Below are 25,076 nucleotides of genomic sequence, written 5' to 3'. Positions count from 1 at the left end.
GTCTATATGGTCGGCTGTTTGTAGTTCAAATGTGAGCCACCAGCCTTGGGGTATTGCTGTAAGTGGGACAAATACTCTGGCAAGAGGTAGGGGCAGTGTCAAATCAAGTGCAAGAGTGAGTAAGGAAATGTTTTATTCCAGCCTGTATTTTGACAGATTCTTTCCGCAATGCTAAAAAAAAAAAAAACTTTCATTGGAGTTTTTTGTCTTGCAAAACTGGAGAGATGGGTATTTTCTAGGTCATGGGTAGCAATGGTGGTAACTGGGGGCAGCAATTAAACTACTTGCGTATTAGACACGTGCATCTTTCCCCTGCTGCTAACCATTTTTCTTGTATCCTGTTATAACTTAGCTGGCACTTTACAAACAGCTGTCACTAAATATTTAGGCCTGCTTTACTCTGTAGTAGGGGGCCTTAAGTCAATCAGAAGGGAAATATGTGTCTTTCATAATGTCTGGGCTTGTAAACAGCTTACTGGGTACAAGATCATAGTTGACCAGTGAGGAACTGTTTAGTCCCCAGGCTGTTCATTTTGTTGCTTCTTTATTGATGTCCCACTGTTAAATTATTGTAGCAAATTATATATTTGGACTTTCTAAAAAGTTGCAAATTGTTGTTGCCTTTTATTTGTATTAGCGAAACTTCACGTATTATATAACTGACCTACTTAGGGCTGGGCTGAAAAAAATCCCATGGGCCTTGCAGATTCTGAAGATGTGCGTGACTTTGTTTCTTAGGGATGCTTGGAGTGCTCTGGGAGACATGTCCAAAGAAGAAGCCATGATAGCCTACGTTGAAGAAATGAAAAAGGTAAATAAATTAATGAATAGAAGGTATCTCATAGAACAAATGTTCCATGAAATACACTTGGGAATGTGAGGAGATTCTCACTGAATACTGTCAGAGCTCCAAAAGAATTATTCTCGATATGAGCTGTTACACTTCAGTGCTATGCTGTTTGGCCTGTTGGGCGAATAAAATTTATGTAGTTTCCTCCAATTCAATTCCTATTGAATTTGGCATGTTTTTAGAAAACCATGAGTTCTAGTTGATCTGAAGCATAAATGATAGATCTAAAGAAGTACTGAAAACATGGTAAAAGGGGGCTGTGGAGAAAACAGAGGAATCTAATGTGCAACAAAAGATAAGCTGGATTTACTGAAGACTGCCTCAGTTCTCCAAGCTGAGAGAGGTAAGGGGTCCTTATCTTGGGGGTGGGGAGGTGTTGGGGTGGGAAGACTCCAAAAGTAATTTGTCAACAAGAACATCACTCTCATGACTGGAGAGATGAGATGATAATCAAATATGTAAACTTAATTGTCTTTGACTTTTTTTCAGGAATAACTCAGCAGCCTGAGTTTTCTTTTCATGTGGTGAAAATATTTCTTGTATATTGCATTTTGCGGCTGGCACTTATAATTGAGTGATTTGGTTTGTTTTGTTTGAATAGATGCGTAACTTGTCTAAAATAGATGCGTAACTTGTAACTAAACATCCATAGTTACTTTATTAAGCCTGTATTAAAGCATTAACTAAAGTAAATGTTCAGAATTAAGGTTTCTTTTATTATCTAACCCTTCTCACTGCAGTCCTTTGCACTAGCTCTTTTAAGTAGCCTGCCCAGTTTAAAGGTTATTTTTTCTGTCCTTCTGGATGAAGGTATATCTGTAACTTATTATAATGAGGTTAGCATCAAGGAGAGGAAAATCTAACTTGTACCCTGAATATGCTTGCTTTTCTCCTAGGCCATTATCTTAACATTCCTAAAAGTTTACTTGAATACTTAACATGTTTAATGATTGGTACAGTAAAAAACCTTTACTTGGTGAAGAGCTGGAATTCAACTACTTTGTTTTGTCTGTAATTTTGTTTATTCTGTTCCTGCTGACACTACTGTTTATGCTTTAAAATTAAAAAAAAAATAATCCAAAAAACGCAAGAGGCCAAATGTTCATGTTTTTTTTTTTTAAATCCCCACCAAATTGTAACTTGTTTTGAATGCAGACCATAAGATTTGTCTCTCCCTTTCAAATCTCAGTTTCAAAATGTATTAATATTTCAGTAGAGTACCCGCTCATTTCAGTGCAGTAGTTAGTTCCATCAGGATGCTAAAATTAAATGAAGTTGTGCAGTGTGTTCCAAAAAAGGCTTAGTTAAGTCTCCTGTGAGGAAGTCTGCTTACTTGACCCTAATGAAGCACAAATATTCTGCCTCTGTACGGATTACGTGCAAAGATTGGAGAGCAAATGACTTCTTGCCTCACACAGCTTTGAAACTGGGGAGCTGTTTACTCTGCATTACTGCAGCTTCAGCCCTCGCATTTGAAATCCTAGCTTCAGCTTTTCCGACCCAGTTGGTTCTACTTGAAATGTCAATAGGAGTGCATTTCACACGGATCCGCTGGGTTGTTCTATCAGCACATACTGCACTAATCTCTGTGGTGGTGCTGTGGGCGTTTGGCTGTTGCTGCACAGGTGACGTTTGTATCTTGATGTAACAGAGCTGTGTGTAAGGGTGTGATTGATATTTCTCCCCTCTCCACCACCTTGGAGTATAACCCTAGCTCTTAAGTTAGAGCTATGCATGTATCAGCCGACCCATTTGCAAGTTGAACGTTATTGTAGACTTGTTCCCTCCCCTCATGTGGTAGCATTGAAAATTGCAGCTGTTGAGAAGGGTCTGGGTGAGATTTCCAGGTGTTGGTAGGCAATGACCTAACTTGTCTTAGTCCTTGCGAAGATGAATCTGAGCTCAGGTACAGTTTGTTTAAGGCAAATATCTCTTCCAAGTCACGTTTCTGAAAGTTTATGTTGCAAAATACTGTTTAGACAAATTTATTTACATCTCAACTTGTTTTAATATTAATAAAATGATATTAATAAATAAATATAAATAGCACCGTATAATATTTAACCTCATTATTGTATTAATATTTAATATTAATATTACCATATTAATGAGAAGTACCTTAGCATAAAACATTAACTTACAGTGTTTTTAATTTGAAAAAAGGATCTTCTTATGATTTGTCTGACATCCAAAGAAAACAGTAATTCAGGATGCATAGTAACTTATTTTGTATTTACAATTTTAAAATTTGTATGTTGTGCAGAGTGGCTAATATACATAAGCAACCAATTTTGTTTCTTAGGGTTTGTTTTTATTTTTTTGCTACCTAAAAGCTATCAGTTACAAAGCTCTTACTGCACAGCTGCTGTTAAACAAGATACTAGGAATTGCTCCAACTTATTAAAAGTATACTGACATCTCTTTAGAATGTGAAGAACAGTTACTTTAAACAAATTCACATATGAGAGTGCACTACGAAACAGTTTATGGTTTAGATGATAGATATAAATACCTAGCAAATACAAGTGTGTTACTCTAGAGTGGGTTTTTTATTTCTCTCAGTGCTATTGAAGGTTGTTTTTTCTGTTGTTTGTTTTTAAAACGCCTGTCCTGTGTCTAGTTCGTTTCCATCTCCGTATCTGAGCACGGAGCATTTCCATTTAATGAATACAGGATGACTTATATAAACTAAATAGATCAGAGAAGTGATGATGAAACTGTAGGTCGATAGGATCTTTGTCTCGGTATCTTTGACTGGTGTGCAAGTGTTGACTTGTTAGCTGCTAGCCCGCCTGGAGCTTCTGCCATGTGAAGTAATGCTGTAGCTTTTGCTTCTGCTGCTTAGTGAAGTGCTTGGTGCTTCTATTTGAGAAGCATGTTCTGTGGCAACCTGTATCTTCCATCTGGTACTTTCTGCTCCTCTTCTGGAAGGGGAAGCATACCATAGACGGTAGTCTGCTTCTACCTGAGTCCTTTTGTACAGTTACTGACTTTTATCCCTCCCCCCCCCCTTTTTTTTTAAGAGGATGAAGAAGTAACAAAGCTACCAGCAAAAAGCTTGCTCAAAGGACTTAAAATAGAAGGGGACAAATATCTAAAACTTCAAAAACGATATTAAATTATTGAAACACTTTCTATTTGTTCTAGATTACAACTTAATATTCTTATCAGAAAATTAAAGGTATTGGTTTTGTAAATTAAAATCATTTTTTTATCAGAGTAATGACTTCAGAGCCAAATTCTGCTTTTAAGTCATTTGGAGCTTGTTTGCTCTTCTTCTAAGTGTTTATGTGCATTGACCCAGCTTTGCTGAATTCTGCCCTCTTGGGTTTTTGGTTTTAGGTAGACCCAGGAAGGTACTGTTGATCTGTTCCTTACATTCCATTGAAGATGGCAGGTTTTGACAGATAGGAAGAATCCTCTGACAAAAAAAAGTCTTATGGTCTCATTTCCTGTGTGGAAAGGCAGTCTATAAAGTAAATTGCATCAGATAAAAGCAACCTGTTGAACCTTGAGTAGGTCTAGTTTGAAACTACTGAAATAACAGATTCCTACTAATACTGTGCTGAGGCTGTCCTTTAGTTGTGGCAAATGCATTAGCTCTCCTCTCTTACTGTCACCCAGAGAAGGTTAATACAGCTAGTTAAGGTTCTTGTCTGGTAAATTAGGTTCATGCCGTTTTTGAAAAATGAAAGAAAAATCTTAATAATGTGTTAAGAGACTTGGTGCAATGTTATTGAGCTTAAAATAAAAGTTTCTAAAATCAGTTAAAATGAATGAATCATTGAAATGCTGTTTCATGAGGTACTTCATATTTTGGACTTGTGCAGATTCTTGAAAGTATGCCAATGACGGAGAAAGTTGAAGAATTACTACAAGTAATAGGCCCCTTCTATGAAATAGTAGAAGATAAAAAGAACAGAGGATCTGACCTAACCTCAGGTTCGGACAAATAACTTCCTTTATACTACTAATAATCACAGGTCTGGATTGTGTGGGGGGTTTGTTTTCTATAAATGATTTTAAAGCTAAATGTTGCATCTTTCTGTTCACTCTCTTCTCCGTATGGCAGTTCGAATGGAGAAAGTCTCTAAATACTTGGAAGGTAGGAATAACAGATTATGTATAAGTCCATCTCTTCCATTGTTTTGGTGCTATAGTAACTCCCTGCTAATGCTTGCAACTTCTAGGTTTGCCACCTCACGAGGCTGGTTTTTTATTATTTTTATTCTGAGGTACAAAACAAAGTTAGACCCAGGAAGCCGGATGCTTAATCCTTATCTATATGCTTCCTGAGATGCTGAAGGAAAACTGTTCCTGAAGAAAGGGGAGTATTTAAAATGCCCCGTCCCTCGCCAAATCTAGTTTCTGCCTTTCCGTTAATAAAAGGAACAACTGTTTAAAATGTGTAAAAGGTGTAGCTGTGAACTATTGTTAAACTATATGCTGATGCTGGTAATCCAACTCTGTCATCTGATCTGAATTTTTAAATAAATAACTCTCTAGTCAAAACCATGGATTTAGCAATTATGGTTTCTCTGATACCTTCAAAATATAGGTTTGGGAAACTTTCAAATTAAGCTTTCTGAGACTTAAGGTTACAAAGGAAACATTTATACATTTTACATCTCTGACAGGTGGCAAACCTGGTGGTGTCATAGCTGCATAAAATCAAGGTGATGTTTTTTTTAGCAGTGCTATTGGTGAAAATGTTTTGATAATAATAGTTATGTTACAGGTAGTATTTTCATAAGGTTGTAATGTAGGACTTGGCTGTAAAAAACTGCTTTAATTTCAGATAAAACTGTTGAAATGTGTGGGATCAAAACTTGTAACGGTTTTAAAGAACAAACCATTGCACAAATGAATTTGGTTAATGTATTGAAGAAGTAGCAATCACTGGTTAAGTTGCCTGTTGTTTGTGGCTCTTTTCCCCATCTTAAGCAAACACAATCTTGATTTTGCTTTTGGCATTGAGTTTCAGAGGGAGAGAAATAGTTTTTCATTTATTTTGAGGAAAGGTAATGGTTGAGGTTTTTAAATGGCCATTTTGAAAGCTGCATGAGTTCTTTCTCAACTAAAATTGTGCATACTTCATGTCTGTGGTTTAACAAGCTTGCCTGACAGCTGGATTGATAGGCAAGATTGTAAGAGTATCAGTAGATTCAGGTCAGTGATCTGTGTAATAAGGATTTACTTATACTTGGTGTCTAAGGCAGTGTCAAAAGCAGCAGCTTTTTTTTTTTTTTTAAAAAAAAAGTAAGTGACTTTATCTAGGCAAACAGAGAATCACGGAAGTTAAAAGACAAGTGTCCTAAATCTGTTATTGAAATCAGAATAGTTTAAAGATTCAACTTAAGCATAAGGCAGTGTAAATAAAACTAATAGAATATCAAATTTCAACTTTTTCCTCTTCTGACAGCATTGCACTAAATCTGGCATGTGTAGCTTCATCAATGTGGCCTTAATCAAAAATCGTTTTGCCCTGTACAAGAAAAAATAAACAGGAAATAAAACTAAGATTATATATCCCTGGAACCTACTCCAACCCTACCAAGTGAACAGCCTTTTACAGTGCTAATATTAAATGTATGGCTTCATCCACACAACTTGAAGCTGCATCATTCTGCCACAAGTTAAGAGAGAGTTCTTGAAGAATTCTGTTGTCTTAGGGCTGCAGAAGAGAGGTAACTGCAGTATTACAGAAAGGACCCTTTTGTTTGCAGTTGCTGGAAGAGTAGAGGGAGGTGTATCGGGAAAGGTGGGGACAGGTCATTGTACCTAGCTGGGATATTGCTGCTTTAGAAGAGCGATCCTTTAAATTGTTGCACTTGCTAATAAATAAACAAGAAATCTGATGTCTAAAAAAAGTCTAAGAAGCTTCAAAATACAGTTATGAATTTGAAACTTTCTGAACAGACATTCCAGTTTTCTTGTTATGTTACACCTGAAGAAGCCAAAGGTGGGCTAGAATTGGCACAGTAACCGTCTGATACTGGGTGAAAAACGTCAAAAGTTTCAGTCACCTCATCCTTCCAAATGTTTCCTTGAGAGTGTGTGTTGTTGTCTTTATTCTGAATGTGAGTAAATCCAAAGGGGACAAGGAAAAGCCCTACCTGACAAGCCAGCACTAAGGCATCTCAACAGCTGCGTGAACTAACTGGAATTTGTTCACAAGTTCTTCAGTAGAATTTTCCTGTGTACTCTTTCCATTTTGTGACCAAGGCATTTGTCTGTTTTTAAAGTCCTACTAAATAAAGACCTTCCGCCTTTATGCTGAGCAGTACTACTCTTTGTAAACCTTTCTGAAGACTAGAAGGTGCCTTCAGTAATGCCAAGTTATGCACTGTGGAGACAGGAAAGTTTCAGCATCATAATACTTCTAACTTTTGTCATCCTGAGTGTTTCTCTCCTGAGACCTTTGCTCCCAGCTGTATTGCAACTCCACCAGATGAAGCCCTGATGAAGCAAGGGGACTCCTACTTGTACTGCCACATACGCTGGTTTTGGGCAGTGCTGATTGCAGAGCAGTATTTTGTGCTGGGAGCCCATACAAGGCACCACTTCAGTAGCAGCTTGTGTGAGTGGCAGAAGTTAGTCTGTTTCGCAGGCAGATAGAATTTGCTTGGACATGAGCTAGTTTTTTTTTTTTTTAATATTCACTGATGTCTGCATTCTTCTAGAACAAGCAAGTACGTTCCAACGCTTCTGTTTTAAAGGCAATAGTTACTGCAGGATGTAGGTAAGCTTGGGGGTGGAGGGAGGGTGGCACTTAAAAAAAAAAGTCTGTTCTAAATTATTACTTCTTGTTGGAAACACTTATTCTAGCTCTAAATGCAGTATATTTTCCAACTGTACTTCTACAGATTGAGAAAATGCAGCTACTTGAAAAGAGAAACTACTCATATTCAAAGAGCTTTTCATCTCTTTTTCAACATCTTTGCTTTGTATCAAAGCATTTGGTGGTATGGTTTTCTGCTTGTGTGTGGGTTTCATGTGAAACACCCTGTGTTTGCTTTATAAGCTCAGTTCTGAGCTTTAAACATTCTCTCCTCTTCCAGTTTCCTGTGATATCCTAACAGCTATAATCCAGGTTCCAACTAAATATCGGTAAGCAGTTCTTTACTGCGCAGGTGACAAAGCTTTTGCTCAGGTTGCCCAGAGAGGTCGTGGAGTCTCCTTCTTTGGAGACATTCAGAAGCTGCCTGGACGTGGACCTGGACAACCTGCTGTATGTAGGTGGCCTTGCTTGAGCAGGTGGTTTGGACTAGGTGACCTCCAGCCAACCTTAACCACTCTGTGAAGGTTATAGTTCATGTTCAGGGAGGCTAGTGTGAATCTTATTTTACAAATATTGTTGTTGCTGTCTCATTAGTTTAATAGTCTCAGAAGCATCTAGAATATTCTCTGTTGTGTTCCAGGGTGGGATTATTGCAGGATTAAGGGCTGGGCCAGAAACTGCCAAAGTCAGTGAAGAGAGTCCCAACAAGTAGCAGCTTGTCCTATTGCAATATATACTTCAGGCTTTACAATCCAAATCTGGGCCTACTTTGTGGTTTTGACTTCATACTGATAGTTTTATGCCTGTGTTCTCTAACAAAGTTGGAAACTACAGTAGAACATAAGTATAGATAAAACCTTGACTATATCAACAGCTTCACTCCTACACAAAGCAGTAGAGATTACACATCAGCACTGGGTGAGCAGCAGAATGTTCAAATGTTAAAATGTAAAAATAAAACTTTTTTTTTTTATTTTAAAGTAGAGATAGATGAGAGAAATTGTCTTACACAAAGACATACCTGGCTGTATTCTGTTTCATGCTGGGTTGAGTCAACGGTAGTAGTCTTTGTGCGTAATTGGTTGTTGGATCTGTACTCTTTCCTCTATTCAGACCAGCTCACTGCAAAAGAGAAAAGGAGTTGTCAAAAGCTCTTCAGGTTCTGTCAATAATAAAAAAAAAAAAAAAACCTAGTAGATGTACCCACTTTCTGTAAAATGTTGGTGTCTCACATTATAGATATCTGACTTACAGTTAAAATCGTGTGATGAGAGAATGAAGGTCTAGATTTCTCACAGCTGTGATCTACAAAGAAGAAAAAGTAGCCAGAGGTTTGGAAGGCTGGTAAATACCAGATGTAGGTAGTCATATCTTGATTGTTCACAGAAAAGTGCCGATTGGGAATGCGTTAGTGTTCTATGCATAACTTTGCTGTTGGAAAAATAATGATTTTAATCATAGTCTCAAAGATGCATGGAAAAGCTATCTGTGTTATCTATGAGGCACTGTAAAAAGCTGTTCAGTTGGTAGGGTTGGAGTAGGTTCCAGGGGCATATAATCTTATTTCCTGTTTGTTTTTTCTTGTACAAGACAGAACAATTTTTGATTAAGGCTACGTTACTATTGACCAGAGTTTCTGGACTATAGGTGACCCAGCAATTTGTTTCTCTGTTGCTTTCAAGCGTAACTCAGTTTCTTTTAGGGGGGTTTTGACTTTGTGATGCGCATGTTTTGTTGCAGTTCCTGGGGCAGGAACTGTGTACTTGTATATATTACCACACCAGTACATAGAACTCCTCTTTACTTTCCACACAAAGCACAAGTTCCACATATTGACTGTATCTCTTCCACACAGAAGAGAATGTAGCAAGCCCTGCTCATTCTTCCTGAGGGACGTAGTACCAGACATGGAGACATCCCGGATCCTGGAATGATCTTATGGCTCTTGCGAGTTGCTATAAATACTTACGAAGCAGCTGTTCTTCGTGTTCATTCTTACACGTGATCATTTGCTAAGGTGTTGACTGTAAGTTGGCCCAGATCCACTGGTCTCGCTGCACAGACACCATGTAACTGATCCGCGTGTGCTTGGTGGCCTTGTGTTCTGGCTGTCTGGTGGCCTATGTGGAACTACCTGCTGGTGCTGGGAATGCCCGCGGGTCAGCTGCTGTTCTCGCTGGGCTGATCTCTTTCAGGAAATCCCAGGCAGGTTGTCTCTACTGGCAGAAGTCGTGGGGTAGCGGGGAGAAGAGAAACATATCCAAGTCAATCCAAAAAACCTCAGCCTTATTTTTATGTGGAAGATGTTGTGAATTTTCAGGGGAATAGCTACCAGTGATAAGAATGGAGATGATCTCCGTTGATATTGAACAGAAAAAAAAGTGCAAAGGTCCAGGATGACTAAGTCAGTAACCCCAAATGCCATTCTTGCAAGTTAATATTAATGTCTAAGAAGCTGCTCTTCATGCTTGTTCTTATCCACAAATTATTGTTTTGCTGTTTATAAATTGTGAATAAAGACATGACTATTGCTGATTACTTTGTCTTTTGAAATAAAGTGGCATCTATTTGCATGTAACAGCTTGAGAAGCATATAAGCAGAGAGAAGTGTGGAAAAAACATGGCTGTAGTCTTCTGGAAAATATTAAAAAGAAAAAGGAGAGTCTTTTTTCCCTGTTATAGTAAAGTTCAGGAAGACTAAATAAAAGGAGTAATATATAGAAGAAAATCTGATTGCCAAGATCTCTGTGCGTAGGGAATACTTTTTTCAAAGATCTTAATGCATTTAAAATTAAAAGTGATAAAACAATGGTAGTTAACCTAAGGGATTTTATATTTTTCTGTCTGTTTTTTGGTGTGCCCTTCTAAAATCTCTTTATTTGTGATGGCAGCTCATTTGTGTGTTGTAGAACAGATGTTATAGAGTACCCTGGGCCCCTGCAAATTTTCTTTGTAGTGTGGTATACTAGAAAGCATGGAAGGAAATGAGGGGTATAAAACTCTTCTAGCTGAAGAACTTATTGCTCCCAGATGCTTGCATGTACCTCCTGCCCTTTCTGTTTCCCCTCAGGGAGGAAAAAAACAAACAAACAACAAATGAAACTTTCAGAAGGCATCACTCTCAGCAGTCTATCCTCTGAACTGCTCATCTGAGTGCTTCTTAGTCAAGATAAGCAGGGCTAGCAGATACCCATTATTTATTTTAAAATGTGTTATTTAAGCGAACCCAAACCTGAAGGTGGTGGAGTCTTGCATAGGGATCCAGGCTGAGCATGGGCTATGTCAGGCATTGCAGCTGTAGCCGAGCAAAGATGTATATCTGTGCTCTGATATATTGAACCAGGTGTTGAAATACTGCTTATAACCTCCGTTCTGATGTCAAGTCAGTAGTTCCTGATTCGTAGACTGTTCAAAGACTTTTTGGCTGGAGAGACAGAATGAAAGGACAAATAGCAGGAGGGTTTCTAAAACATAAATGAACCCTGGCATGTACTCCTTTCCCATGGCAAGCGATCACCCCTTGCAGTAATACAGTATGAGGATACATCAGTTTCAAAAAGAAGGTGGAGATTTGCGTAACTCAGTGAAGGGGAAATGGCAAAACCTACTTGTGTAAACTTGGAATTGAAGCTGGGAGCCTACCTCAATCAGTGACAAGCATGAAAGGTTCTGATGGCAAGAAAGCAATTCTAGTTAACTGGTTATCAAAATGACTTAGTATAGCGTATGTACATGCACGTCTCAGGGAGACTTGACACAAATTTTGACAGAGCTGGAACTGACACAAACATAGCAGTGCAAAGTGGTCCCTAAATAAGTCGTTACAAGTATAGCTCATGTAAATAATCTTTTGGTGGCAGATTTTGCTGCTATCGAGCTGATAGTAAAGATACACCATTTTACAAATACACGTAGTAATCATTAAAATACCAGCATATGCTTTCATCGTTAAATGTTTTATATGTTTCATCCGCTATTGCGTCCATCCTGGTCACTGGTATTTACACAGAATGAAAGTCTGCATGACTTGTGTGAGCATACTGTGTTGTGCTGAACAGAGTAATAAAAATAGCACAGAAATGTAAAAGCTCGCTTGAATCTTAGTATTCACATTAAAAGACACATTCCCTAGGGAGCAGCTGTTAACTTACCACCAAGGACTGGAGAAGTCACTGCTAGTTGGCTCGGATTAGGCTTTGATGCTATCACCCTGTGTTAGTCATCACTGCTGGTTTCATAGCAGGTACTCGGAGTAACAGGGGGACTGCAGCAAACGGTGCTGGTTTTGTGCAGTAGAAACATTTGGGGATGGACTTAGTGAGGATAGGAAAAATATTTTGTATTCCTGGGGAAAAATACAAGATCAAGGACAGTATTTCAGCATCGCCATGCCTGTACAATGCCTTGTGTTCTTCGGAGCCAGCAGCAAAGCCATGTCTCCTTAAGGAGCACTGTTGCTACGAATGACTGTGTAGGAGAAGTGTGATCCTGATGGGTTTCAGATATTTGGGTGTTCATGGCATGGTACCATTATTCCCAATACTTTTCTCCACTTATTTATTTAAATATGTGCAATGCATCACTCGGAAGTTTTCCCGAGTGAATAATCTTGCTGAGACTGAGTACAGAGAAAATGTGTTTGCATGTTCAAAGACATCTTCAAAAAGAAAAAAAGTAAATCTTACAAAATATGTTTACGGCATGGTTGGGGCTTTTTACAATATCTCGAGTAGGGTAAGGAGGTTTACAGTTGTAGTTGCCTGCCTTTACAGCTAAACGTGTCTCCAAGTCTTGTCTTTCCCGTTTACTCCCACGGCTGGGTAAGGCACTTGGATGTCTCGGCCTCCACCCCTTTGTATTTCAAAGGGAAAGGTGGTGCCCGCTTCACATTGCAAGGGGGCTGGGGCTCTGCTTACTCTTCGTGCTTCAAAGGACATAACTGTTGCATTATCCTTCTCCCACTGTTTCTTCTCACAAAAACACCTCTAGAACTGAGTTTCACAATAAGAGAAACATCTATGAGAAACAAACTGTAAATATGTTGGGATTTTCCTTCTGTGAAACTCATTTTCTTGCAAATGTTCTCTGCAGTGAGGAGAAAATGACCATATATTCTTGCAGTCTACAAAATAGGCAATAGCTTTTCTAGTTCTTTTTTCACGACAAATAAACTTATTTTTTAGTCTTCAGATAAAAGTTGGATTAAATCAATCCAAAACAGGGATGCAGGGTGCACCCAGAAGCCTTATTTCACAGTAAGACTAAGGTGAACAGGATATTTAACATACTCATTATGTTTGGATAAAAAGTAAAGTTATTCTGCCTTTTTTTTTAAGCAGTATGGCTAAGCTTTGGAACTAGAGGAACGTGGGAAGGCAGCCTGCTTCTTCATGGCGAGATTCAAGTAGAAAAACCTTAGCCCTAAATTACCATACAGCAAGGAAAGTAGCAGAGCTGGTTGGGCAGCTCCAGTATAATTGGGTGTTATTTTGCCGTTTGATGTTAAGCCTAAATGTAAGAATTAATCTTTCAAGGTTCTGACAAGGGAATGTAAAAATTATGCAAATGGAGTGCTACGGTAACAATTAAAACAGGCAGAATCTGGCCTTGTGGTCAATGCGTAAAATGTGTGTCTCCTAACTGTGTCCGCTTTGCACTTTAATTGCTCTGTGCTGATGTACGAGGTTTAAATCATCAATATGTATTTAGCTGTATTTTTTTTCAGAAGGTGGTAGAAATGTCCCTTAAATTCTCTGTTTTTTTTTTTTCTGGAGGAATCTTTGCCTTGCAGTACGTTGTACAGTGAGTAAATTGTTTGTGATCCTTGGAGTGATCACAGAGACGGAAAACAAAGCCTTAGCAGTTACTTCGTCAAGATTTGCTTTTTTAGATACGTGTGTAATTAGACAAGCAAACACGAGCCGCATATTTCAAAGAATCACAGAATGTTTTGGGTTTGAAGGGACCTGAAAGCCCATCCAGTCCCAACCCCCTGCCATGGGCAGGGACACCTCCCACCAGACCAGGTTGCCCAAAGCCCCATCCAGCCTGGCCTTGACACCTCCAGGGATGGGGCATCCACAGCTTCTCTGGGCAGCCTGTGCCAGTGCCTCACCACCCGCTGAGTGAAGAATTTCCTCCTGACATCTAATCTAAATCTCCCATCTTTTAGTTTAAAACCATTCTGCCTTGTCCTGTCATTATCTGCCCGAGAAAAAGTTGCTCTCCATCTTGTTTATAAGCCCCCTTTAAGTACTGGAAGGCAGCTCTAAGGTCTCCCCAGAGCCTTCTCTTCTCCAGGCTGAACATCCCCAGCTCTCTCAGCCTTTCTTCATAGGAGAGGTGCTCCAGCCCTCTGATTTATTTCATTATCTTTTTCACTGAAATCAGTGCACTTATTTCCATGCATGCTTTGCTAGATAAAGATCTCTATAAACTTTATTACCACATTTTGTGTTTGCTTAAATCACTGGGGGCGAAGATGAATGGGATGTTATATTTCCCTTCCACAGGATCCTGTTGCTCGCAGAACTGAACAGAATGTTTCAACGTTTGCCTTTGCAGTGAGAGGAATTTTGAAGCATTTCAGCCCAATAGGGAACTTCCATAAAATGTTGACTTCTAGATTTAAATGAAAATGTCCATCGCAGTCCTAGATAAAATGTTATTGCGGCTATACCATATTTGTGCCATAAATACAGATAAACGTCTTGGTGTGAGGCCTTTAGTGAAAGTAACTTGCTGTCTGTTTCCAGTAGGCTTCCTCAGAATTGTTCATTAGTAGTCAGGCATTCTGTGGTGAGCCACAAAGGAGAAACATTAAAACAATTAAGGAAGAGCTTACAGAAATAAAGCTGGCATTATTTGGTACGTCTTCTAATGTGGAAATGCTTTTGTAGAACCATTACCTGATTTTTTTGGGGGGGTGGGGGCAGGGGAGGCTGTATGTTTGTTTCTTTTAAAATATGTATTTTTTTTCTCTTTGAATGTTCTCTTAGACCTGAGTAACGTCATGAATTCCACTCCAAATATAAAGGCTGTGAATGGCAAAGCTGAAAGTAGCGATAGTGGAGCAGAATCAGAAGAAGAAGGGCTTCGTGAAGAGGAAGAAAAAGAACTCCAGCAAAATGTGAAAGGTACGTTTTCTGCACTTGGACCAGATGGTTCTTGGAAGCTTCAGGAAGTGCTTCTTTACTGTGCAGGTGACTGAGTACTGGCACAGGTTGCCCAGAGAGGCTGTGGAGTCTCCCTCTTTGGAGATCTTCAAAAGCCGCTTGGACATGGTCCTGGGCAACTTGCTCTAGGTGGCCCTGAGCAGGGGGTTGGACCAGATGGCCTCCAGAGGTCCCTTCTAACCTCAACCATTCTGTGATTCTTCCAAAGTTTTTTTTAACCATGTAAGTGTTAGAAAATGCCAAAGGATCATGAACTCTACTTCTCACTGTACTTCTTCAATAGAATGTTATGCAAATAACTGTAAATGCATGTGTAAGAAATGGCAACATCTCAACCTGTGTTATGAGATTAAGAACTAGGACAAATTTGTGAGCTATGCCATATATATTTTTGACTCGGCTACCAAGGTATGTTAGTGTGTTTTGTAAAAGCTGAAAGGATACCCCCTATTGTTTTCCTTTTTGTTGCGAGTGTTGTATGTAAGAGCTGTGAATGGCTACATGGGCTGTAACAGTAGAATTGAAAATCACATTTCTTCTCTTCAGAGAAAATAAAACAGAACTTGCAATGACATTTATTTAGGGAGTTCTTAAAGAGTTTTGAGAAGTACCAATGTCAAGTGAAAGCCAAATTAAATTACACGTTTAAAGTTCTAAGCAGCTTTTTTTTTTCCTCCAGGGACATTAGGCTAATTATTTAATTTATCAGAGGGACCTACAGTGGATTGTCTTACTTACGTTTTAAATGTCATCTTCTGTTTATGCAAATTAAAATTTTATATTAGTACGTTTTGAACAGAACAGTCCCGGAGAATGTGAATCTAGGGGCGTTGTCGTATTTTGTTCTGTGTGTACATTATGCATTTAGTCCATTAGAAAGTTAGCGACTTTAAGGAATATGTTTTGAGCTATTATGTACCTTGCTTTGTATTTGCAAGCTTTTCCTGTTCTTTTACAGATTATAAGAGTGTGAAAACAGAATCAGCAGCTGCAAAGGATTTGGAAAGTATTGTTGCTAATGGCTGTTACAAGGATGGCTTTATTCCGGATCTGCAGAATGGCATCCAGACCAAATCTGCCCTGAATGGCTTGAACACAGAGGAAGAAATAAAGAAAATAGAGCCAAGCCCTGAAATAACTAATAACAGTGCTCACCAAGGTATTCTCCTTGCAAGATTGTGTTCTAATTTGCATATGTTTTTCTTGGAAAACATTTCTTCTCTTGCATGCTTAATCCTGGGATTCAGAGACTAGCAGGGGTGTCTTTCAGTTGCACAAGCTTGAAGAAAGAATATTAAAAATTAATCAAATTTAATAGCAGTTTAAATAAGGCTGTCTTTGAAGATCTTTTACAGAAGAGAGGTCAATTCACAGAGAGAGAGAGGCTCAAACATACAGAAATACAATTATTTTATTTTGAAATCATTGTGCTATCTATGTAAAAGACTATTGGCATTTGAAATCTAATTTGTAATGAAATGAAAATCACTAATAACAGTATTTGTCGTTCCCAAAGGCAGAACATATTATAAATGCCAGTTGAAACTGATGTGTGAATCTATCACTCTAAAACCAATTGATAACTTCGGGCAAAACTGCTTTATATTGAGATTAGGAAGGAGAGTAGAATGACCAAACTACAGTTAAAATTTTCACCATATAACGTGGAAATAAGTATGATGTTTGGGTTTTCCCGTTAGCAAAAGTTTTGTATAATTCCTATATTAATGTAACATCTTTATTCTTAACCTGACTTCAAGATGACAAAAGCAGATGAAAGAGGAATGAGTTGAAGTTTGCCTAGATATCATAACTCATTGCTTTACTCTTTGCCTGATTGGCTCACATTTACAAAGCAAGTGTACTTACTTCCTTTACATACAGGTGGAAATGAGGAGAATACTGAAGAGGTCTCTGGAACTCAGCACTTAACCAGTGATTCAGACAGCGAAGTTTATTGTGACTCTATGGAGCAACTTGGACTAGAAGAGGTAAGGGCTTAGTATCCCTAGGCATATTTTGAAGGTGGTATGGCTGTTTTAAAGTAGGTTTCTAGCTGTCAGGTGAACTTGGATGTATACAGAGGTGAATCAAATAACTCACACATACTTTTCTCTTATTTGGACTGTCATTTTTTGTTGTTTGTGTTGATCTTTTACAACATGGTTACCACTGATTAAAAGTTTCAAAATTTTTCCCTTTGTGAATTTTTGTGAGGGGAAGGTAATAAAAACAATACTTCAAAGAAAAAACTGTCAAAAACAACAGTACAAAGAAAGTAAGGGTTGTGTCCACGATCAATTTTGTGTCTCATTACATATGTAGGGATCGGAATCTTGCTATCCCTCAGAACCAGGAAGTATCTTTGTAATCGTGTGGGTTTTTGTTCTCTTTTTTTTTCTGGCCTGATAAATCCTGCATTTGTTTCTTAGAATAAGTAAAGAATAAGTCTAAGCAGGTGGCCTGTAGGCCAGTAGCAGAAAGTGACCTAGGTCTAGAGAAGTGGGAGATGATGATGAGTTCCAGGTGCTCTTGTACTCCCTTCAGCCATAATATACAACTTTGATTTTCATGTAAAAGCTCGGCACCAACTGCACTGGCTTAGTTTTCACTGTAGTGTTCATTGTATTAACCGTGGTCTTAGATGAATTCCTGATTTGGATCACCTTCCTATGAAGTTTAAGCATGCTTCCTGTCCAGTTTAAGCATGGACTTTGTGCTCAAACACCTAGTTTGCTGGTTCTGGGGAGAGATACGTGAATGATGCATGGGATCAGAAAGACTTGCAAGCACTGCAATATTGCATCATTTTCTTGTCCATCTTTTTCCTGAGGATCTGGAGAGTTCCTTTTAGCAAATCAAAATTTTACCCAACAATGAAGCATATTGACAAAGGGTGATTTGGTAGAAGTGCTGCAAGCTGTCTTTTATGTAGGTGATTTCCCAATTGTCTTGTGTGTTGTTTGAGCTTGTTTGAGACTCTTTAATTGAAGTAGGTGGCTATGTGTCAGAATTTCCCAACCTGAATGAGAAAAGTTCTAGCTGCAAACGAATTAACAGTCGGGTAGATGTAAATAAATATAGAAGAAGAACTACAGATGGAGTCATTCAAACTAAAAAAAAGGTTCACTGAAAAAAACGAATACAGCTTTTTATTGCAAAAGATGTAGCAAACACTCTGTCTTCAGTTCTGGTGATACAAGCTTATGAACTGCTACTTGACAAACAGGATTTTGGCAGCAGTTTCTTTTCCCCTCCTTTTTGCTATTTTGGCTTTTTCCTGGAGTTATTTTTCAGCTAGCTGAAGTCCCCAGTCTGCTTCAACATGTAGTTGTGCTAACGCTTGTCGTTTCACTGAAGAAGGGGCGCTTGTACCACCTTAAGACAGTCCTGTTGCAGAACATCTAATTGCAACCTGATCAATGTGTGTCATCTATTTTTGTCTTGCTGCAGTACCACAGATTTTGAGTAAGAAAGTTGGTAGAATACTATATCTTTTTTTTTTGTGAAAAGGACAGGGTGTCGTCAAACACTTTTGAATAGGTTCATAATATACGCTGTGATTTCTTTGCAGTAAGTGTAAATACTGCCTGCTCAACGTTGCTAATAGTGTGTGACTTTGGCAGCGTGGCTCTCCAGTCTGAGTTAGGATACCTCTTCACAGTCTGGGAGGCAAAGCCTCAAGGGAATATGGAACATTCTGAGGTCTTCTAAAGGTTTGACTGTAGTGACTACTGAGAATTACTGTACGTTGAAAATGTCTAAAATAATTCCAAGTGTTATCACTGTTTTGAGAACATTTGCCTCAAATGAATATCCAACCTTTTCAATCTGAAAAGGACATTTAGACAATGCAAGCACATCCTATAGCAAAACAACTGCTCCTGTTAAAAGCCTTAATGCAGAGCAAACTATTTTCTTAAAGAGAAAGAAGAGAGATTGTCTCTTTATTAGTAAACTGTTATATTTTACAGAATTTAATTACTTGCTAATGTTAATTTGTAGCCCTTGGAGATCATCACATCAACTAAAGGATCTTTAAAGCGTTCATCCCATTTCTTGGATGTAGATCACAGTGTTCTGTTAGAAAATACGGATCTTCCAAGGCATGTTTGCATGACTTCTGGGAATCTCCAGCTTGGAAATAATGTAGAAGGAGCAGTTCAAGAAGAAGGTGAAGTCAAGTGTGGAGGAGAAGATGGCCAAGCCACTAACGGGGGCCCTCACAAAGAGAAGAAAAGTGGAGAAAAAGCGGATTTCTATGGTGTCAGAAGGAGCAGAGGTACTGTGCACACAGCTTTTGTTTTTTCTATTTGTTTTCATCGCTGCCATACATCATGGGTGCCTAAGAAGCACCGGTCAACATAATCCAGTGAGACAGTCATACTATACAGTGCCTCTGTCCTTCATGGTAAAAACAGATAATAAAATCCTAATTCCAGTGAGTAGCAATCAGTTTTGTGTTCAAAGTATTTATTTCATTCATAATACGCTTTACAAAAGGATTTTATTGTGTTACGGAGATCTTGAATAAGTCAATTGGCTGCTTCTGTTTTGGCTTACCTTGAAATCCAGCTGCTTTTTATGGCATATGTCCTTCTTAAAAGTGTAGTCTTCAAATCCCATCTATGCATGAGAAGAGTTTATTTGCAAGTTATATATATTTTTTAAACGCGTATACATTTACACCTCTACGATGTCGCATTTGAAACCAGGGAGCATTGTGGAAAGGTGTTAAAAGGTATCACTCTGTTTCAATGTTCTCTGTATTCCAACTGGAGACCGTCCCAAACTTAAAACATATCTATCTTTTATAGAAAGGCAGATCTCATTTTCTTTTCAGATTCTTTTCTTTTATTTTCTTAATGGGATGTGAGTTAATAGGTTTTTGCTAAATGTTGGTGCTGTTGAATGAATGATGCTGTTACACTGAGGCTGTAGGGAAACTTTTCAAAGGACGTTGCAGTAACCTCCCAGTGCTTTTGAACTCAGTTTGGGTGGAAGAAAATTAAGCAACCATTCAAAAAAACATTTCAATAGAGGTGGTAGCCCATTCTGCGGTTTATGTATCTGTTTTTTCCCCTCTCAACGTAGGGCACAGACTTCAGCCGCTAGGCGACGGTTCACAAGGTGGACAGATGGGTAGTGGAGGGGATGGAGAGCGCTGGGGATCAGACAGAGGACCCAGGGGTAGCCTCAATGAACAGATCGCGGTAGTGCTGATGCGGCTGCAGGAAGACATGCAGAATGTCCTTCAGAGGCTGCACATGCTGGAGGCGGTTACAGCATCGCAGGTATTCATTGAAGTTCTTTGATTACATTTTTATTAAATTTCCTTGGATATTTTTATGCTTTCAGATTAAAATGTCAAACAATATTTTCTTAAACTGTAAAGAAATTTCGATTATATTCTGTAGTTTGTTTCAACCTAAAATTTGTTATTGGTTCCTACTCTCAGGAGCACAACTCAGGATTCGTGAACCTGTGAACAAAAGCATGCATTTTAACTTAGAAATTAACCATATATTATTTTACTGATTTCTGTTATCCGACTAATCTCAGCTGTAGTTATCAATACAAGTTATGCAGTCACTAAAGAGATCATAGTTAATGTTAGTAATGCACGATCCCATATGTCTTTGTCAGGAGATCGCAAAGCATTTTCAGAGCAAGTGAGATTACCTTAATTTTCCAGATTGGTAAATATTTGCAGGCAGAACTTCTTCTGAGTTCATTATCCAGTTAGCAGGCTGATTTTTCATAGCATTCTTCCCCTGCAAAGTAATCCAGCTTTCTTGGAGTTTCACAGCATGTGTACAAGGTAGGCAAAAGAAGTCTTACGCAAGTTTAGATACTTGTTGATGTAGTGTTTCTTTTTCTTCCTTCTTCAATGGAAATAGTGGTGCACATAATAGTGGAAGTGGGAGGATAGAATGTGCTGTGAATATAGTTGAATCGGCAATCAAAAATACTTGTGTTTGGCTTGCTGATATATTTCAAGCTACCTGAGAACCAGAGAGCTGTGCAAGCAGTATCCTATGGGATGCACATACTCCAAATGTAAGGCAGCCAGGGAGAAAGGATTTATTAAAACCATGATTCTGCTCCATCACAGCTCTTCAAGGATCTGATGTCTGGATACAGATCTAATTATTATTTTTTTTTTGGACCAAAGCAGCATATGAAGAAATAGTAAAAGATTTTTCCCCAGCAGTTCATGCCGTGCTTGCTGTCCCTTTCTGAGTAGAAACAGGGTCAAGAACCTTCTGGTTCACACTCACATTCATTAAGAAAGGCCTAGAAAGCTGACTTGTTTCTGTGAAAGCAACACAGTAGCATGTGGGAAAGGCTTGAAGCATTTCTGGTATTTCTCGTTCTCTGTATTGCCTATAAGAGTAATCGTTTTCCTTACACTGCTAGACATGCCTGTACCTATAGCTCAGAGCACACTAAAAGAATGGCTTTTGCCTTTATACAGCCCACTGTGTAAAGAATTACGCAAATTAGGCTGCTGGGATTTCACCTCTGGGTTGTAACTGCTGGGACTGGACCAGAGATGAGGAAGTTGTGATGACAACTTGGGCAGGAGGGCTTTGCAAAGCTGTAGAGAGGTTCAGTCAGTGACACTGACTCATATTTTAGCTCCCAGAAATGTGATAAAAATGCTATAAAGTGTAATGGAAGCATGAGAGTTTAAGTTGGAAACCAAGTGGTAAAAGGTGGGTTGCATGGGGGCTGGTTCTACTCTTTAACAAAGTTAAGGGAAAACTTCCTTTCTCAGGATAGGATTGTAGGCATTAAGGACTGTTCCTCAAACTGTTGCATATACAGGCTGCAAAGCCTTTACACGATGAAGAACTAAATATTCTCACTTCGTGAAGCAGAAATATTACAACTGCACTTTTCTTTTTGGCACTTACCACTCCTTGTTTGTATTTAAAGGCAAGATCTGCAACGCTGCAGTCAAATTATCAGCCTGACTCTTCTGCTAAGGTAAAATACTGTATGTTTCTTTTTGTAAAAAAAGAGTGTGAATGGTGAGAAAAGAAGAGATGAATATTTTACATCTAGCTTTCTTAGTATGTGCTTTTCATGTAGTCTTTTCCTTGACTAGGGGATAAAAAATAATCTGTCTGAAAAGATTATTTGCTGGGTGAATCTTTTTTCTGATCTTACCAATTTTTTCTATCTTGATATTACAGCATTTGAAGTGTTGGTGAAGTACACATGTGGTATTCTATACGCGCATGCAGATTGCTGACTGGAATTTCTTCTGTTTTCCTTAGAAACCATCGTGGTGGCCCTTTGAAATTTCTCCTGGTATTTTAGCTTTTGCTGTTGTATGGCCATTTATTGCCCAGTGGTTGGTGCATGTATATCTTCAAAGAAAGCGAAGGTAAAGATGTGCATTCAATAGGTCATATATACTTTATTTCATCTATTGATGACCAATATGAAGTGTATCATGTTATTTAGACAGGACCTAAAAACTGCCTTCAGGCATAAGAATAATGCAAGAGTATGTGCCTGCACTGTGTCTTTGACAGTATATCTGAAACATGAAGTCGGTATCAAAACGGGGAGCCAGATGATCATTGCTTTGATAAGTCCTGTTTGCCTGAGTTCTTTGCTTCAGGACATCTTGCTTAATGTTCCATTCTGTGTGTCAGTGACTGATAGCTCTGAAGATACAAGGCTAAAGCAGATTGTACCGTTGAGTCCTTGGTGTGGTGATCATAGGAAGGTGTGTGTCTTAGTCCCACAAACCCAAGACAAATGCTCAGCAAGAAATGCTGGAAGCTAGTAGGAGTGCCTTGCATTAGCTGGGACTTCTAGGAAGAGACATGTATAGTTTTGTCCCCCTTGACAACTTCCCAGTGTAAGTGTAAGTATCGGTTAATCTGACTCTCAATGGGGTATGCTCAGTAAAGGCAACTTAGGTTAAATCCATGAAGTCTGGTGTAGAATAAATAATTTCAGTGAGTATACATGAGAAGTTATGGCTGGATAACTTGGAGGTTATCTCCATGACGTTCTTTGACCCTCTCCCTTCCAATATCTTCCTGAGCCATTGTCACTGCTTGCCTAGACTCTTTAGCTCCCTCGTGCCATGAGGAAAAATGTCAAATATGTTAGAGTCTCATCCGTCACCTATTATTTAACATTTACTAGCAACTCGCTCTGGTATTTTTGTAATGTCTCGTTTCACTTCCTTCAGCTGAAGAACAGTTGTACTCTCATCTTACCTGTTTCTCAACTTTTTAAGCATCAGAATATCAAGTGAATGTTGTCGAGTTGCTACATACTTAAACCTCACACCTCACTTCAACTTTGTGTGCTCTTACCTTTTACTTGCAAGTTTTTTCTTGTCAGTCTGCAGAGAATCTGCATATGTGTAGATCTTACTAGAATCAGCTTAAATTGTAACGTTTTAATGATTAAAAGTTTTAATGCTCTAGTTATCTCTTGTATGGTAAATCACAGAATCAGAGAATGGTTGAGGTTGGGAGAGACCTCTGGAGATCATCTGGTCCAATCCCTGCCACAATCCAATTGTGCCCAGACCACTTCTGAATATCTCCAAGGAGGGAGACTCCATACCCTCTGGGCAACCTGTGGCAGTGCTTGGTCACCCTGACAGTGAAAAGTGTATTCTGATGTTTGGATGGAACCCTCCTGTGTTTCAGTTTGGGCCCCTTGCCTCTTGTCCTGGCACTGGGCACCACTAAAAAGAGCCTGGCTCTGTCGTCTCTGCACCCTCCCTTCGGATATTTACACAAGTGATGAGATCTGCCGAGCCTTCTCTTCTCTAGGCTGACAGTCCCAGCTCCCTCAGCCTTTCCTCCAGTCCCTTCATCATCTTTGTGGGGTTCTCTCCTGTATGTCCATGCCTTACCATGGCAGTGTGAAGTAGAAGGGAAGGATCACCTCCCTTCGACCTGCTGGCAACACTCCTCTTAATGCAGCCCAGGACACCAACGGCCTTCTCTGCATGCAGGGCACGTTGCTGATTCTTATCCAACTTGGTGTCCACCTTTTGCTCAAAGCTGCTTTCCGGCTGGGTGTCTCCCAGCATGTCCTGGTGCCTGGGGCTGTTCCTCCCCATGTGCAGGACTTTGCTCTTTTCCATGAGCTTCACGAGGTTCCTGTCCGCCCGTTCCTCCAGCCAGGAGATATTTGTCCAGGTCCCTCCGGATAGCAGCACGACCCTCTGGCACGTCAGCCACTCCTCCCAGTTTTGTGTCATCTGCGAACTTGCTGAGGGTACACTGTGCCCCATCATCCAGCGCATAAATGGAGATGTTAAACAGGACTGATTTAAACAGCCACTGATCACTACCCTGTAAGTCCAGCCCATTGGATGGTAAATAATATAATGCCCACAAGGGCTTCAGTCTGCCAGCTCTGCCAGGAGGTACCCTGTCTCAGAGCTGCCATTGGTAATAGGGATGTTATTTGCATTTTCTCATAAACCCAGAGGTTTCACTATTAAGGCTTTTAGGCAGTTCTGTGCATTTTCTTGTCCTCTGCACTGGTAAATGAAGATTTCAATTTCAGCAGCGAGGAAAAAGTTCATTAAAATCAACACAGTTGTTTTTAGGATCTTATGTGACGTTCCTGTGAACTTTAATGCTTAGCTAACAGCTTTAGAAGAGATGTGTTGTCTCTCATTTTTTCCTTTTTAAAAATAAAATATGAAGTTCCTGTAAGCCTTTTTTGATCATCTCTTTTGACCTCTGTAGCACAAATTGCAAGCTATTTCTGAGTCAGTTCACAGGGTCAGTCAGAATTCATTTCTTAGAAAAACACACATTCCACCAGCTTTTCTAAGACATTGCTCCGTGTGATTCAGAGCTGAAATGAATAAACAAATGGTACGTGATTTTTAGTTTGGATTTGTCTAACTTCAGCTTTCATCCATTGGATCTTTCTAGATCTTTATTTACTTGACAAAGAGGCCTTGATGTGTCCATGGGCACTTTATTGCTATAACCAGGCCACCTTTTAATTCTTCTTTACACTTAATGGATGGAGCAACTGGAATCTCGTTTTAAAGTTGTTTTCCAAACCTGAGGTGGTTCTTGTGGCTCTTTCCTGAATGCTCTACAGTTTATCAAAATTTGAGTTCTTAACACCAGGACTCGTACCACAGGCTACCAGCAGTAGTATCTCTGAGGGAGACACAGATAGTATAGCTCCAGGCAGTCTTTGACTTGTTCATCTCATCTTAATACAATCCATGAATCTCAGGAACAAAAGCAACTGACAT

At 39.2% G+C, this 25,076-nt stretch overlaps 1 protein-coding gene across 6 annotated transcripts in view; it reads left to right on the top strand.

The window, feature by feature from the left end:
* ACBD5 (acyl-CoA binding domain containing 5) overlaps positions 1 to 25,076 on the top strand; it is a gene marked incomplete at its 3' end in the record, with an annotated part of 30,328 nt that overhangs the window by 2,183 nt on the left and 3,069 nt on the right. For 2 of the 6 annotated variants that reach the window (XM_080583342.1, XM_080583341.1), the window contains 10 exons: positions 739 to 811; positions 4,681 to 4,792; positions 4,923 to 4,955; positions 14,630 to 14,767; positions 15,765 to 15,965; positions 16,691 to 16,797; positions 18,812 to 19,088; positions 19,901 to 20,100; positions 21,749 to 21,799; positions 22,093 to 22,202. In XM_080583342.1, coding sequence (XP_080439468.1) covers positions 739 to 811; positions 4,681 to 4,792; positions 4,923 to 4,955; positions 14,630 to 14,767; positions 15,765 to 15,965; positions 16,691 to 16,797; positions 18,812 to 19,088; positions 19,901 to 20,100; positions 21,749 to 21,799; positions 22,093 to 22,202 — 1,302 coding nt within the window. Of the gene's footprint in view, positions 1 to 738; positions 812 to 4,680; positions 4,793 to 4,922; positions 4,956 to 14,629; positions 14,768 to 15,764; positions 15,966 to 16,690; positions 16,798 to 18,811; positions 19,089 to 19,900; positions 20,101 to 21,748; positions 21,800 to 22,092; positions 22,207 to 25,076 lie in introns of those variants that run through there. The other 4 variants (XM_080583345.1, XM_080583344.1, XM_080583343.1 and 1 more) reach the window with 3 other exon arrangements.

The sequence above is a fragment of the Anser brachyrhynchus genome, assembly GCF_964034855.1.
Source record: "Anser brachyrhynchus genome assembly, chromosome: 2".
Taxonomy (NCBI): Eukaryota; Metazoa; Chordata; class Aves; order Anseriformes; family Anatidae; genus Anser; species Anser brachyrhynchus.
The sequence above is the reverse complement of the archived record's forward strand: the minus strand, read 5'-3'. Positions and strand labels throughout refer to the sequence as shown.